The sequence below is a fragment of the Geotrypetes seraphini genome, chromosome 5, assembly GCF_902459505.1.
Source record: "Geotrypetes seraphini chromosome 5, aGeoSer1.1, whole genome shotgun sequence".
Lineage (NCBI taxonomy): Eukaryota > Metazoa > Chordata > Amphibia > Gymnophiona > Dermophiidae > Geotrypetes > Geotrypetes seraphini.
Window position 1 is genome coordinate 65,012,945 of NC_047088.1, and position 17,396 is coordinate 65,030,340.

The window sequence follows — 17,396 nt, forward strand, 5'->3', positions numbered from 1 at the left end:
AAATTTTGATATACCGTTCATCAAATGTCTGAATGGTTTACATTAAAATAAGTAAATAGACTAAAAATTCAAATAGAAAGATATCCAGATAGACAATCAACAAGTAACATAAGGAATATGGGAAAGAAACACAATATATTAATAGTAAAGAATGCAAAGGTTAAACCCAGAAGGGTGGGATATTTAAAAGGTTAAGCACAGGAAGGAAGGAGATTTTTAAAAAATCTAATCTTTGTTAAAATAATACTGTTCTAATAATGGTGATAGAAAACTGTATGTTGGCAAAGGAAGCCTCTGTTTTTTTACATATCATTTACGTCTTTGAACAAAAAGGTTTTACAATTAGATTTAAACTTATCCAAAGAAGATTCATGATGAAGATGAGAAGGAGCTGCAACCCCAAAAAATGGATTTGCATGTGGTGTCATAAGTAATTTGATGAACAGAAGGAACAGTAAGAAGGTTTTGATGGCTAGATCACAGTGAGAGATTATATGGAAGAAGTATCTATCCATGAATGCTGGAGAATATTCTTGTCTAGTTTTGAAAGTAAGAAATAAAATTGTATATGCCAGTCAATGAGTGATCGGTAACTAATGAGTGTCAATAAGATGAGAAGTAACATGTTCAAATATTTTTGCCTTTGATAAAAGTTTAACAGTAGTGTTTTGTATTATTTGTAGCCGTCGAAGCTCCTTTTGGCAAACTCCCTGATACAGAGAGTTGAAATAATCAAGATGTGTAATGAATGACAAGAGAATGGATCAGAATATTGTGTGATGAAGGTTCTAAAAGAGATGAGACTGAACGTACCATTCGCAAGTTACAGAAACATTTTTGGACAACGGTACCTAATTTGTTGTCCAAAGTAATCTTATGGAACCAAACTTCCAAGGGGTGTGTGTATGTGACTCCGATTGTTCTGCAAAATGTCAAGTGATTATGCAGGTTAACTTTTGGAGAGGGGCTAGAGTACTGCTTCCCAAATGCTGGAGTTATAATTTTTGTCAAGAGAGCCCATTCTATGTTGATCATATGGATGGGTAGTAACAGACAAAGAAAGAGAAACATTGCTATACAAGGGGAGTCCACTTTCCTCAATAGTTGGGGTTTTTTTTCTCCCCTGCCTCTTACATTTACACTCATGCATGCTAAACACTGGCATATCCTTCCAGAATCTAAATTAGTGAAAAAGAGAGATATTCCTTTCTACCTATAAGTCACATGTACAAATTCAGCATAGTAAAGAATTCAAGTCAGATTTGCGGTTACATTGGATCCATTTCCCTAGCACCAATATTTATTCCAGAAAGCCTCTAACTCAGGGGTGGGGAAACTGCACCCTAAATGCAATCCACCATTGAATTTTATGTGGCTCCCAAGACGACGAGAAGTGTACACAGAAAATGTTATTAACTAGAGTTCTCACAATTTTGAAACACTGTACTTCAAAAATATTTTATAGAATAGTCACTCTGTTTATTTCCATTGTTTGTAGGTACAGTTTGACTTATTTATTTATCACAGAATGTCTATGGAGCACTGTTCATTTCCTGTTCTGGCATTACATGATAGTCTAGCCTGCTGAGGTTAGCACTGAAGTTCATGTGGCCCTCTATGAATAATGATTGCCCTCCACTGCTATAACTTATCCTCCTGTAGGATGATTTCAGGAATGACCTGCCTAAGCTAGCTCTGGCTGAACTCCGTGGCATCCTTGAAAGGCTTCATCCTCATCATGAGTAACCGATCTTGATCTATACTGGCAATCTAAATCTATACTGATTTCCTTTGAACTCTGTATCATGAGTTAAGTGAAATTCAACCTGGTGCCACTTCCTGAGTAAGGTGGTTCAAAGATATTCCAATTACTTTTGCTTTTTTCCCATACCTGCTGCCCAACCTTCACACTATAGCATAAATATCTCACTGTGTTCATGTACTTCTTTTATTTTGATATTTAGTCTGTCCTCTCAAAATGCACAGGTGGGTTCCATAAAAATATTCATTATATAACATATCATACCATAATAAACTTTGGTCTCAGTTATATTAGTTAAAAAAAAAATGCATACATTACAAATGTTGAAAGTTTTTGATAGTATAACCAACAAATTCTATGGTCTTAATCCATGGAAACCAGTGTGTTTTGAGAGCTTTCCTGAACTTACTCATGTCAACCATTTGAGACTGGCCTGATGAAAATGAATTTCCAAGAGATTCTTGATATGTTCTTGTGTTTATTAAAGCTTATCAACTCCAGACAGAAACTCCCTTTGGAACAATGCAAGTGGTGAAGCAAGCATTAGCAGTGAATCTGAGAGCAAGATATCAACTCCAACAGAATGATAGAGAAGTGACGTTAATTTATTCCATGGTATTTCTGTCATGGCATTTATACATAGGAACCCCTAGATTTTGGGTTGGTAGAGAGGTAAGTGAATCGGGACAGGATTGCTAAGGGGTCGCAAACCAATCGGTACACGATCGGTTTGCTTTGTGAATCTAGCTCTAAGTTGCACACAAATCAGCAATGTGTACAGATTTGCACATGCAGCTTTAGGTGCCATATCTAGAATCCTCAGGAAAGTGTGATAAGCGCAAAAACTACCACATTTCAGCAAACCTGGTCCCATGGTTTCTTTTTCCATTATACACATGAAAGATCTTCTTTTAGGCTATGATGAATATTTTATTTTTTTTCTTTTTTTTACTGGATATATCTTAAATGCTTTCTTTTATGGCAGCTCCTGCTTTACAAGATGAAGTAACACCCATTTTCTGCTCCAGAAGCCCTCCCAAAAGGGTGAACTGAGCCCTTTGATCTTTAATTTGTTGAAGTACATTTCAGTTTCTTGGAGGAACTTCTTCCCCTTTGACCATCTACATTTTTGGTTATAAGTTTACCTTCAATGTAATAGAAATATTTGTTTTTCTTTTCTTTTTTTTTAATGTTTGCCTTGTCTGTTTCTACATTATGAAGCTGCAAAACAAACTGACAAATATGCAAGAAAACCTAATGTGTTGAATTTCAAATCAATTTTAATATCTTGCTGAGCAATCATGTATCTCTCCACCCTCAGATTAAACAGTTCCACTATTATAGAATATTTTACCATACATTAGACTACATAAGAAACCATGCACTTCAGCATAAGGTTCACTTTAAAAAAAAAAAATTTGGGAAAAATCATGCAAAAATGATGCATAATAGAACTTTCATTTAGCCACAGGTTGTGCATTGGCGTATACTTTAAAAAAATTATGCTGCGTTTTTTTGCCAATGCATAACCATTTTCAGAAGTATTATAATCAGCCCAAATCTGATTTAAGAAAGAAATGTAAATGATTCACACCATTACCATCTTCATTCATATAACTGTTCTTGGACAAAGAAAAAAAAAAAAAAGATAGAGCAGACTTTTGTTCTATAAATATGGGCACAGGTCTATTATAGCAAATTGTTGAGCCTGGGTCAAATGAAAATTCCATCAACACCGAAGACTTTGAAATGCATTTTTAATGAAATAAGAAACAAGGACCTATTTACTTGTGAACATTTGTAGTGTACAACGCGTATTGTTTTTTTTCTGTATAATGTCTGGAAAAGTTAGAGATAAAGATATGCAATCCAGTAAACTATGTTAAAAAGCAAAAAAGCAGTAGGGAAGAACACACGGGAGTACGAGTCCAGGCGGGAAATATGAATGCGAATGCGTCCTTCCCTCCATGTCCCTGTTCGACAGTCTTCGATGCAACAGAAAAAGTTTTCGCATTCCTTTCCTTCCAAGCAGGATGACCCGGGCTCTTGCTCTACCTCTTGCCAGTGCATCACATTATTGATGGTGATGGTGGTAAAGGAAGACATCACACCGGGGTCACAGGGTGGCTGTAATAGAAAGGGAAAGGGAAATTTCAGTATAATACAAGCTCATTCTTATAAAATCAACCATTTATTTATTTAATTGAAAAAAAAATGTTGGAAAATCAGTCCTGGGCTCAATGCATAAAGATAAAGGGTAAAGAATGCAGGTTATTGCTCTAATGTGGCTTGATAACTTCCTCCCTAAATTACACCGAGGACTCAGGTAATGCTTCTGAATTTCCCTTCTGACCACTGTAACACTACATAGCCAGTGCTGGGGCAGTTTGTAGGCAGTCTGAGTGAAGCTGGGAGCTATGCAGGTATCAGCAATATTCAGTGCGACGCTCGCATAACTAACTGTGACAACAGGACCATTTAAATAGCAGCCTTGTTTTTGTCCTGTTAGCTATGTGAATAAGATACTGAATTTCTGCCACACCTGCATAATTTCTGGGCACTGCTGACCTAGATATCCACTGCTGGTGCCTGGATTACCGTATTTTCGCGGATATAACGCGCGCGTTATACGTGATTTTACGTACCGCGCATACCCCTCGCGCGTTATATGCCTGAGCGCGGTATACAAAAGTTTTTAAACATAGTTCCCACCCCGCCCGACGCCCGATTCACCCCCCCAGCAGGACCGCTCGCACCCCCACCCCGAACGACCGCTCGCACGCGCTCCCACCCGCACCCGCATCCACGATCGGAGCAAGAGGGAGCCCAAGCCCTCTTGCCCGGCCGACTCCCAGACGTCCGATACATCCCCCCCCCCCGGCAGGACCACTCGCACCCTCACCCCGAAGGACCGCCGACTCCCCAACAATATCGGGCCAGGAGGGAGCCCAAACCCTCCTGGCCACGGCGACCCCCTAACCCCACCCCGCACTACATTACGGGCAGGAGGGATCCCAGGCCCTCCTGCCCTCGACGCAAACCCCCTCCCCCCAACGACCGCCCCCCCCCAAGAACCTCCGCCCGTCCCCCAGCCGACCCGCGACCCCCCTGGCCGACCCCCACGACACCCCCACCCGCCTTCCCCGTACTTTGTGTAGTTGGGCCAGAAGGGAGCCCAAACCCTCCTGGCCACGGCGACCCCCTAACCCCACCCCGCACTACATTACGGGCAGGAGGGATCCCAGGCCCTCCTGCCCTCGACGCAAACCCCCCTCCCTCCAACGACCGCCCCCCCCAAGAACCTCCGACCGACCCGCGACCCCCCTGGCCGACCCCCCCACCCCCCTTCCCCGTACCTTTGGAAGTTGGCCGGACAGACGGGAGCCAAACCCGCCTGTCCGGCAGGCAGCCAACGAAGGAATGAGTCCGGATTGGCCCATCCGTCCTAAAGCTCCGCCTACTGGTGGGGCCTAAGGCGCGTGGGCCAATCAGAATAGGCCCTGGAGCCTTAGGTCCCACCTGGGGGCGCGGCCTGAGGCACATGGGCCAAACCCGACCATGTGTCTCAGGCCGCGCCCCCAGGTGGGACCTAAGGCTCCAGGGCCTATTCTGATTGGCCCACGCGCCTTAGGCCCCACCAGTAGGCGGAGCTTTAGGACGGATGGGCCAATCCGGACTCATTACTTCGTTGGCTGCCTGCCGGACAGGCGGGTTTGGCTCCCGTCTGTCCGGCCAACTTCCAAAGGTACGGGGAAGGGGGGTGGGGGGGTCGGCCAGGGGGGTCGCGGGTCGGTCGGAGGTTCTTGGGGGGGGGCGGTCGTTGGAGGGAGGGGGGTTTGCGTCGAGGGCAGGAGGGCCTGGGATCCCTCCTGCCCGTAATGTAGTGCGGGGTGGGGTTAGGGGGTCGCCGTGGCCAGGAGGGTTTGGGCTCCCTTCTGGCCCAACTACACAAAGTACGGGGAAGGCGGGTGGGGGTGTCGTGGGGGTCGGCCAGGGGGGTCGCGGGTCGGCTGGGGGACGGGCGGAGGTTCTTGGGGGGGGGCGGTCGTTGGGGGGAGGGGGTTTGCGTCGAGGGCAGGAGGGCCTGGGATCCCTCCTGCCCGTAATGTAGTGCGGGGTGGGGTTAGGGGGTCGCCGTGGCCAGGAGGATTTGGGCTCCCTCCTGGCCCGATATTGTCGGGGAGTCGGCGGTCCTTCGGGGTGGGGGTGCGAGTGGTCCTGCCGAGGGGGGAGAAGAATCGGACGTCGAGGGGGGGCATCAGGCTTTCAGGATGGGGACAGGACTTCAAGGGGGGACAGGCAGACCTTCAAGGGGGGACAGGACTTCAAGGGGGACAGGCACGGAGAGGCGGGGCAGTGCACCGAAAGTCAGGGCGGGTGAACGGTGAGTCGGGGCAACCAGAGGAGAGTCGGGGCAGTGCACCGAAAGTCAGGGTGAGTCGGGGCAACCAGATGAGAGTCGGGGAGGGCGAAAGGAGAGTCGGGGTGGCCAGAGGAGAGTCGGGCAGCATGCGCGTTATATGCCTGAGCGCGGTATAGAAAAGTTTTTGTACATATCATCGTGATTTCTGCGCGCTATACCCCTGTGCGCGTTTTACAATGGTGCGCGTTATATCCGCGAAAATACGGTATACCTGGTATTGAATATCTGGTCTTAATTAGCTGGCGGTGGTCAGTGTTTATAAAAACACTGCCCGTGGCCAGCTCAATATTGACCCACTTATGGTTAACTATGAACCGGATTCACTAACCTGCCCAATCGGGCTCGACAAATTCACAAAATACAAATATGCAGATGGGGGCGATTGGAGGAACGTCCTCATCTGCCTGCCCAGATCGCTGGTGTGCGATCCGCGTGCATGCGCAGACTATATGTAGATGGTCTGCGCATGCCCGTCCAAGCCGGGGTGTTTTTTTTTTTTAACTTTTCTGCACACGCCCTCCTGCTCTCCCCTTCCAATCCCTGCTCTTGCTGCCCAGACACTCCTGCTCTCTGCCGCCTTCCCTGCAGTGCGAGCCTCTGGGTTTAAAGCGGGGCTGCACTGCGGCATGCAGCCCTGCTTTAAACCCACGGGCTCGCACTGCAGGGAAGGAGGCAGAGAGTAGGAGCTCGGGGAAGAAAGCAGGGCTAGAAGATCAGGGAGCAGAGAGCAGAGACAGGCAGCACAGCAGACAGCAGGGACAGAGCAGGGAGCAGAGAGCATGGACAGGCGTTGCACGTTTCATTTTTGGGGCAGAAAGAAGGGCTGTAAGATCGGGGCGAGCAGGCAGGAGACACGGGGCAGAGTAACATAGAAACATAGAAATAGACGGCAGATAAGGGCCCATCTAGTCTGCCCACCTAAAGACCCTCCCCTACCTTTCTCTGTGAATAGATCCCACGTGTCTATCCCATTTGGCCTTAAAATCAGGCACGCTGCTGGCCTCAATCACCTGTAGTGGAAGACTATTCCAGCGATCAACCACTCTTTCAGTGAAAAAGAATTTCCTGGTGTCACCTCGCAGTTTCCCGCCCCTGATTTTCCACGGATGCCCTCTTGTTGTCGTGGGACCCTTGAAAAAGAAGATATCTTCCTCCGCCTCGATGCGGCCCGTAAGATACTTGAACGTCTCGATCATGTCTCCCCTCTCTCTGCGCTCCTCGAGCGAGTATAGCTGTAATTTGTCAAGCCGTTCTTCGTATGGAAGATCCTTGAGTCCCGAGACCATCCGGGTGGCCATTCTCTGCACCGACTCCAGTCTCAGCACATCCTTGCGATAATGTGGCCTCCAAAATTGCACACAGTATTCCAGGTGGGGCCTCACCATGGATCTATACAATGGCATAATGACTTCCTCCTTACGGCTGACGAAACCCCTTCATATGCAACCCATGATTTAGTCGGAAAGACGTTTTCGACTGGTTCCCAGCAGTCGCTTTTCAGGATGAGTGGAAAGTCCAGTCGAATTGCAAAATTTGTTTACTGAGTTGCGTCCCTGCCTTTGCATGCAGTTCCCCTCATTTACATGTGCGGATTGTAATCGAATCACTACACAGGTTAGTGAATAGTGCAGGAGGGAAATCTGGTCACAAAGTGCTCGCAAACCAATCGATACACGATCGGTTAACTACAACCAGGATGAAAGAAGTTATCCTGCCGCTGTATCGGGCGATGGTTCGCCCGCATCTGGAATACTGCGTCCAATATTGGTCGCCGTACCTTAAGAAGGATATGGCGTTACTCGAGAGGGTTCAGAGGAGAGTGACACGTCTGATAAAAGGGATGGAAAACCTTTCATACACTGAGAGATTGGAGAAACTGGGTCTCTTTTCCCTGGAGAAGAGGAGACTTAGAGGGGATATGATAGAGACATAAGATCATGAGGGGCATAGAGAGAATAGAGAGGGACAGATTCTTCAAACTTTCAAAAAATATAAGAACAAGAGGGCATTCGGAAAAACTGAAAGGGGACAGATTCAAAACGAATGCTAGGAAGTTCTTCTTTACCCAGCGTGTGGTGGACACCTGGAATGCACTTCCAGAGGATGTAATAGGGCAGAGTACGGTATTGGGATTTAAGAAAGGATTGGACAATTTCCTGCTGGAAATGGGGATAGAAGGGTATAAATAGAGGATCACTGCACAGGTCCTGGACCTGTTGGCAGTGGCGTACCAAGGGGGGGGCGGGGGGGGGGCGGTCCGCCCCGGGTACCAAGCCCTGAGGGGGTGCTCCCGGTCCTGTCCAGTTACCCCCCCTGCGCCGGGTGTCGCGTCTGGAAACAGCCTGCAGCAAGATCGCGATGCCAGAGATCTTTGCCTGCTTCGACTGTTTCCTCCGCCACGGTCCTGCCCCTCCTCTGATGTCAGAGGAGGGGCGGGACCGCGGCGGAGGAAACAGCCGAAGCAGGCAAAGATCTCTGGCATCGCGCGATCTTGTTGCAGGCTGTTTCCCCAGGGCAGTAGCGTACCAAGGGGGGCGAGGGGGAGGTCCATCCCGGGTGCCGCCTTAGGGGGGGGTGCACAGCTGGCCCGGTCCCTATCGCGCTCCTACCCTCCCAGCGAAAGCAGCATCGGCGCCATTATCGAAAAAGGTAATGGCGCCAGGCCTTGGAGCACCAAGGCAGACCGCTTCTCCCCCCTCCCAGCCGAAACCCCGCTGACCATCCTATCTCTCTCCCCCCCAAGTGAACCTTTCTGACCCTCCCAGCGAAAGCAGCAAACCTCCCTCCAGTAGCGTCGGCTTTATCCTCCCTCTGCCGCATCACTGATGACGTCATCAGTAACGCGGCAGAGGGAGGAGAAAGCCGCGAAGGAGGTTTGCTGCTCTCGCTGGGAAGGTCGGAAAGGTTCACGGGGGGGGGGAGATAGGAGGGTCAGCGGGGGTTCGGCTGGGAGGGGGGAGAAGCGGACTGCCTCGGTGCTCCATTACCTTCTTCGGGCAGCAGCAGCGTTTACAATTTGCTGCTGTTGCCGGCTTCAGGCCTTGTTCTCTGCCGGGTCCTGCCTACTTCCAGTTTTCATGAAGACAGGACCCGACAGAGAGGAAGGCCTGAAGCGGGCAACATCAGTGAATTGTGAATGCTGCTGCTGCCCGATGAAGTTCAGGACATCAGGACATCGGGGAAGGAGCAGGGAGAAATCGGCTGCTGGCTTGGGGGTGAGGGTAGGGAAAGAATCGTGGAAGTGGAGAAATCGGCACGATGGCTTTGTGCAGGCTAGGGGGAGAGAGAAAGAAAGGAAAAAATAAAGAGGGGGGGCCAGGGGGAGAGAGAAAGAAAGGCAGAAAGAAAGAGGGGGACCAAGGGGAGAGAAAGAAAGGCAGAAATAAAGAGGGGGACCAAGGGGAGAGAAAGAAAGGCAGAAATAAAGAGGGGGTCAAGGGGGAGAGAAAGAAAGGCAGAAAGAAAGAGGAGGGCCAGGGGGAGAGAGAAAGAAAGGCAGAAAGAAAGAGGGGGGCCAAGGGGAGAGAAAGAAAGGCAGAAATAAAGAGGGGGGTCAAGGGGGAGAGAAAGAAAGGCAGAAAGAAAGAGGGGGGCCAGGAGGAGAGAGAAAGAAAGGCAGAAATAAAGAGGGGAGCCAGGGGGAGAGAGAAAGAAGAAGGATCAGAAGAAGGACCAGAGACTCATGAAATCACCAGACAAAAAAGTAGGAAAAATGATTTTATTTTCAACTTAGTGATCAAAATGTGTCCGTTTTGAAAATTTATATCTGCTGTCTATATTTTGCACTATGGCCCCCCTTTTACTAAACCGCAATAGAGTTTTTTAGCGCAGGGAGCCTATGAGCGTCGAGAGCAGCGTGGGGCATTCAGCGCAGCTCCCTACGCTAAAAACCGCTATCGCAGTTTAGTAAAAAGGGAGGGGGAATATTTGTCTATTTTTGTATAGTTGTTACTGAGGTGACATTGCATAAAGTCATCTGCCTTGACCTCTTTGAAAACCCGCGGAATATAAATGATAATTAACATTTTCTCTGCGTACAGCGTGCTTTGTGTTTTTAAAATTTTATTGTTGGTAGATCATTTTGACTTGGCCACAAAGGTAAGGGGGAGGGAGGGAGGGGAACTGCTGAAAGACATCTAATAATCCTTGCAGGCTTGACTGCAGGGAATTATTTTTGTAAAATCATGTTTTGTTATGTGACTGGCATTATCTAGACTTTAATTTCTATGAATGAATAGAATGAAAATGATATAAAATTACTTGCTTGTTTTTATGTGCGTGCGCTGAAGGAAAGTGGAGAGAGAGTGGGCTGAGGATGCTGAAGGGAAATGGGGAAGAGAGTGGGGAGAAGACGCTGATTTATAAATTGACAATTGTACAGAATATTGTTTCTTTTTATACTTTAATATAAACAATTCAAGGCTTGTGTGGATGGAATCAGGTGGTTTGCGGGGATGGGGACCGAGCTTACGGGGATTAGTCCAATAAAATTGTATTTTTTTATATCTCATTATTTGTTTTATTTTTATTTGTTAATTTATAAAGTGGTGATTGTTATGTATCAGTTTTTTCAAATTTACATCTACTGTCTTTATATTTTGCACTGTATTAGAGGACATGTGTTACTGTTTTTTGTGGTGTTGCATTGTATCCAGGGTCTGGTTTCTTGGCGGATCAGTTTAACTTTTGTCTACATATTTCTATTTTTAGTTTGTGATTATTCCATTTTGGGCGAGGGTGTATCTCTGTTCTGTGTGTATGAAAAAGACATAGTTTTCAGTTGGCATTGACTACAGGACCAATTGACTGTGCGGGATCTGGCTTGTTTAGTTTTACAATGTATGTGTTGGTGTTCTAGTGCTCACTGCAGTGTTTAAGATGCAGCCTTTTCCTAGGTACACTCTTGTGGTGCGATATGTAGATTGGTACTAAAAATCATATTTTTCATATAGATGGGGGGGGTGTCAAAAAATGATGGGCCCTGGGTGCCACATACCCTAAGTACGCCACTGCCTGCAACTACTCCATATGTACTTCTAATGTCATGACAATTTAGACATAATTTATGTTTTGTTATGTTTGGAATAATGGTTACATATATGAGGTTCAATAAAAGAAAATTTTCACTGCCTGTTTCTATTCTGACCATTTATTCCATTTCATGGTTATTGCAAAAAAAAAAAAAAAAAAAAAAAATTTTTTACATGGGGGGGGGGGGGGGGTGTCAAAAAATGATGGGCCCCGGGTGCCACATACCCTAGGTACGCCACTGCCTGTTGGGGCTGCCGCTTAAGCGGGCTGCTGGGCACGATGGACCTCAGGTCTGGCCCAGCAGAGGCATTGCTTATGTTCTTATGTTCTTAGTGAATCTAGCCCTATGATCTTGTTGCAGGTAGAAAGCATATACCTTCAAATTCTTTAAAAAGCTCCTAATTTGCAGGTGCATTTTATATGAATAAAGAATCACTTGGCATCCATAATTGGGATCTTAACATCTAACTATTGGTGCTAATTGGTTTTAATTAAAGTTTATGCACCTAAATTTAGGTGTGGGAATTGTGCCTACATTCTTATGCACTAGTCAAAAAAGGGTATGTGGAAATGGGAGAGTCATGGGTGGATCAGGGGCATGCCTTGAATTTATATGTCTAGTTATGGAATAAGGGGGCTCTGCACCTAATTCATACCATATTTCAGTTGGTGTAAATGGCTATAGCTAAAGATAGGTTGTAATAACACAAAAATACTCCTAAAATAAGACCTAGCCCCTCTTCTAAGAAACTGCGCTAGCCGGAGAGCCGTGCTGAATGGCCCGCGCTGCTCCCGACGCTTATAGGAACTCTATGAGCCTTGGGAGCAGCGCAGCTCCCCACGAAAGAAACTGCTAGTATAGTTTAATAGAAGAGGCCCCTAGTAGTTCAAATCATACGATAATATCATAAACTGACCCACTATAGTTATGCTATCACTCAATAGGGAAAAAAGCCTCAGAGTCAGAGCCAATTAACCCATACAGGTCACAAAAGTGATATTTTACTCAGCTCACAATGCAGTCATCGGCAAAAACCCTTTGGGCTCCTTTTACTAAGGTGCGCTAGGGCTTTAACGCGCGGAATAGCACACGCTACATTGCCGCACGCGCTAGACCTTAATGCCAGCATTGAGCTGGCGTTAGTTCTAGAAGCGTAGCGCGTGGTCTAGTGCGCGGTAACTTCCTTCGTGCGCTAAAAACGCTAGCGCACCTTAGTAAAAGGAACCCTTTGATATATTCTTCTTTTCTTGCTGAAATATTTCATAATTATAAAACTACACTTACTCTGACCCGTACATATTTTTATTATTATTTAAAAAAAAAATTCCTTTAACATAACTATAGTGGGTCAGTTTATGATATTATTGTATACCTAAAGATAGGCACAGTTTCTAGTGCTGAGTGCTATTCTATAAATGGCGCCTAACTTTAAGTGCTGTTTATAGAATACGAAGGGCTATTGAAAAGTTCTCAGACCAAGTGAGGGCTAGTCCAGCAATTTTACACTTTTTCCATTCCGTATTTTTCCAATGAATGAAAAAAGTGGAAAAAATCAAAGGACTAAGGGCTCCTTTTACTAAACTTTGGTAGCGTTTTTAGTGCGTGCAGCAGATTAGCGCACGCTAACCCCCGTGCTAGTCAGAAAAACTAACGCCAGCTCTATGGAGGCATCAGCATCTAGCACGCACGGCACTGTAGCGTGCGCTAAGCGCACGCTAAAACCGCTAGCACAGCTTAGTAAAAGGAGCCCTAAGTATATAGCCCTCAATGCAGACTGCCCCAATTTTGTTGGCTGGTCCGAGAACTTTTCTGCGGACCCCATAGAGATGATTATTTTTTGGCATCAATTGTTTAGGTGGTCATTTATAGAATTCAGTCCATAATATGAAGAAATAATTTAATTCCTGGTCTCAATTTATTTTGTTTAACTCCCAGCCTTTCTTATTGTCTACTATGTTATGTTCACCCCACTTCCAAGAAAAGTGCTGGGTATCTCTCTGTGTTCATTGGTATTTGATATACTGCCTTATTTTGGAGAAGTTCTGAGCCGTATACATTTTTTAAAATCAGGAACTCTAAGCAATTTGCCTATCTGTCCCTGCAGCCTCACAATCTAGCTATGGTACCTGGGGTAATAGAGGGTTAAATAACTTTCCCGGGGTCACAAGAACCATTACTGGGATCAAACCTGCAAACTTAGAGTGCTGAGGCAACAGCTCTAACCACTGGGCCACTCCTCCACTCTATAATATTCAGTGTAGTTCCATGAAAATTACACTCCTCAACTCTATAATATATAATACTAGTTTTTTAGCCCGTTACATTAACGGGTGCTAGAATAGATGTGTAGCCTTAGGCATTTCTTTCTTTTTCTTTCTTTCTCCCTGGCCCCATCTGTCTGTCTTTCTTCCTTTCTGTCTCTTCCCCCATGACCAGCAGCACCCCTTCCCTGCTCTCCAGTCCTTTTACCACCATTCACACCCCTCCCCCCCCAAGGAAAGCAAGATTGCTCCCTGGGCCCCTTCCCCAGCACCCCCTCCCCCCCCCACACACACGCTGTCCTTTACCTAAATCAATGCACAATAGTTAACAGCTTCCCCAGCACACACCCTTCACCCAAAACAAAATGCAAGTATTTTTTTCCTGCCCAGAAAACTGCTTTTTAAAAAAAAGCAACAAACAACCTTTTCTTCAATGTCGGTGCCTTCAGCAGCAACCGCTGAATGCGCATGCTATTACCACAGAGGTGTTCCAACAGTAAGGGTATTTTGCTCGTTAGAGTACTGCAAGATCTTTGAATTAAGTGAGAGCGGGTATGTGATGCAGTAGCGGTATTTCCCTCTCCCTCCACGTCGTCCCTTCCCGGATTTTTTTTGTGTGTGTAAAAGTGCCCAGCGGCTTCTTTCAGGATCCCTGCCTGCCTCCCTTAGTCCCTTGCCGCCCCCTTCCCGTGGTCCCGACAAACGTCCTTACTCCAGCAGGGGCCGCAGCACTCTAAACACGCTGCTTCACGGCCTTCTACTGGCCTGATTTGCTCTGCCGTGTTGGGCAGAGCAAATCAGGGCAGTAGCAGGCCGCGAAGCAGCGTGTTTAGAGTGCCGCGGCCCCTGCTGGAGTAAGGACGTTTGTCGGGACCGCGGGGCGGGAAGAGAAGAGGAGCGGCGGCACGGGACTAAGGGAGCCAAAGGTAGGGTCGGATGAGAGGCTGAACGGGGGTTCGGGTGTGCCGGGGAGAGGAGCGAAGACGATGCCGACGACCGGCCAGAGAGAGAGATTCGCGCACATGCGCACTCCTACCTGAGATGCCCTACAGCTCACGGAAAACCGGCGCACGCAGATGGGAGTGCGCATGCGCGACTAGAGCTTTATTATATTAGATTCCATGCAAATTACACTCCTCAACTATATAATATTCAGTGTAGTTCCATGCAAATTACAAAAGACAAAGGATTCCTTTTATCAAGTCGCGCTAGCGGTTTAACGCGCGTAATAGCGCACGTTAAACCACCGGCCGTGCTAGCCGCTAACGCCTGCCTTGAGCAGGCGGTAGTTTTTTGGCCAGCGCGGGGGTTAGCGTGTGATTAAAAGTCGCGCACGCTAACCCCGCTAGCGCGGCTTGATAAAAGGAGCCCAAAGTATTAAGTTACAGGATATCAGGTTTGCAATATCTTAGGGAACCTGCATTCATTTTCAAACAAAATGGAAAATGCAACAAAATGGACATGTTTTATTTCCTTTCACTTCAAAATGAAGCAAGTACAACAACAAAATCAGAATGTTTTTGGTTTTTTTTGCTCCATATTTAATATGTATTATTTTGCAAAAAAAAAAAAAAAAAAAAAAAGGATAATAAAAATCAACCCTAACAAAATAAAAACAAATCTAATGTATTTGAAATTTGAGAAACTTCATTTTCACACCCTAAACAAAACAAAAAAGCAGGTGAAATATGCTCTCTTACAGATATATAACTGGTTACTTAGTACAGTCATGTCTGGAAAAAAATATAATTGCCTTAGTCTGAGACAGATACTTTAACTGAATAGCCATATCACAGCATTAAAGTAATCTTTAACCTTGTGATATCTTTATCTCAAATTTGATTAATCGGTGAACACTGGCAACAGATTTGTTTCTTTTATCACCGTATTATCAGATCTGTTTCTCTTGTATAATAAGAAACAGAAACGTTATTGTTTGATTTATGACACCATTATTAAGCTAGGAATTACTTATAGCTCATAATAAAGCCCTTGCTTGCATTTTCTGTATATGCTTAATACTATGGGATCTGCAATTTCTGCGCATTTGCAATTTAAAGTACAACCTTACTGATATACTATTTCCTGGCTACAAGTCAGACAATTTGGGAGCCACCCAGGTTTGGATGGGTGGCAGATAACATTGGGTGAAGTCAGCCAGAAAAGGTAAAGGAATTAATAAGAGGGTTAAAGGTCTAGGATAGGAGCAGGAATGGAGGGGAAAGGAGATTTGAGGGATGTGGATTGGTGGGAAGGAGAAAATGGGAATGGTCAGAGAGAATAGGAAAGAGGGAGTCAGAAGAGCTATAATGAGGAGAATTTGGCGGGCAAAAGGAATAATTTGAGGTGAACCAAGGAAGAGGGAGGTCGGGCTATACATGAAATAGAGTGCACAAAAAGAAAGGGAAGAGAAACTGCATCACAAGCTAAGCAAAAGCAACAGCAGACAAGTCCATCATTTTTCTAAAATCTCTTATAACAATGAGCATAAAGCAAAGTCTATAATTGCAGCAGAAAGCTAGAAATAAATATCAGCAAAAGGCATGCTAATGTTGGCCAATATTCTTAGTTTTTGCATTAGAGCAGATTAGCTTGTTGCAGCGTGTCTTTTGCTAATACAGTGGTACCTCGGTTTACGAGTGCACCAGTTTGCGAGTGTTTTGCAAGACGAGCAAAACATTTGCAAAATCGGTGCCTCGGAAACCGAGCATGGCTCAATTTACGAGCACACCCCCCCCCCCCCGCAATCCGGCACCCCCCCTGCGATCCGGCACCCCCCTGCCTCAAACCGGCACTCCCCCCGCCACGATCCTACCCCCCCGACACGATTGGGCACCCCCCCGCCACGATCCGACCCCCCCGCCACGATTGGGCACCCCCCCGACACGATCCAACCCCCCCCCGATACAATTGGGCACCCCCCCGCCGCTTCTTACCCTCATCTGGGCACTCTTGAAGATCGGCCCTCGTCTGCTGGGCCTTGAGCATCTGAGCATGCTCAAGGCCTGCGAGTTCACGTTCTGAACGTGAACGTGAACTCGCAGGCCTTGAGCATGCTCAGATGCTCAAGGCCCAGCAGACGAGGAGTCCGATCTTCTAGAATTCCCAGATGAGGGTAAGAAGCGGCAGGTGGGATCCCAATTGTGTCGGGGGGATGTCGGATCGTGTCGGGGGGGTGCCCAATCGTGTTGGGGGGGTCGGATCGTGTTGGGGGGGTGCCCAATCGTGGCGGGGGGGTCGGATCGTGGTGGGGGGGTGCCGGTTCGAGGCAGGGGGGTGCCGTATCGCAGGGGGAGTGCCTGATCGCAGGGGGGCCTTCGAGGGGAGCAATGCTGGTTCTCGGGGAAGGGGGAACGCATCAAAGCGAGTTTCCATTATTTCCTATGGGGAAACTCGCTTTGATAAACAAGCATTTTGGATTACGAGCATGCTCCTGGAACGGATTATACTCGTAATCCAAGGTACTACTGTATAAGACTTATTTCTAGCTTTATGCTGTAGCTATAGATGTTGCTTTTTACTCAATGTTTTCTGAGTTTTCAGATCAATTATGGACTCCTGATGCAGGCGGATATGCCGAAACACTGCCTGGGTTGAGTCTTTTTTTAAAACAATTTTATGTGAATTGTTATAGTATTAAATTATTTTGTTGCACTCTCTTTCATGCAAAGCAAAAACAGCAGCAGAGATGACCGGAAAACCCCCCAAAATAAACTGGCCCAGGTTATGTAAGCAGCACTTGCCACAGCAGGCAGCTACAAAACGGGTGCCTGTCGCCTGTCAATCGCTGACAGACGCTGCTTTCACAAACGTGGCTCCCAAGGACCCCAGGCAGGGGAAATGTTAGGCCAGGGTTTTACAAGCCTACATTTCCGGCACCCAGGGCCCTTCCTGAATCACAGCCAGCAGCGCTTAGCG

At 46.6% G+C, this 17,396-nt stretch overlaps 1 protein-coding gene across 2 annotated transcripts in view; it reads right to left on the reverse strand.

Annotated features, from left to right (window-relative positions):
- Nucleotides 1-2,329: 2,329 nt before the first annotated feature.
- The window catches only part of LOC117361260 (gamma-aminobutyric acid receptor subunit gamma-4-like), a 305,830-nt gene continuing 290,763 nt past the window's right edge, over nt 2,330-17,396 (reverse strand). The window contains exon 8 of one of the 2 annotated variants that reach the window (XM_033946355.1): nt 2,330-3,889. In XM_033946355.1, the coding sequence (XP_033802246.1) occupies nt 3,611-3,889 (279 nt within the window). In that variant the 3' untranslated portion in view covers nt 2,330-3,610. The remainder of the gene's footprint in view (nt 3,890-17,396) is intronic. The other variant, XM_033946354.1, reaches the window with a different exon arrangement.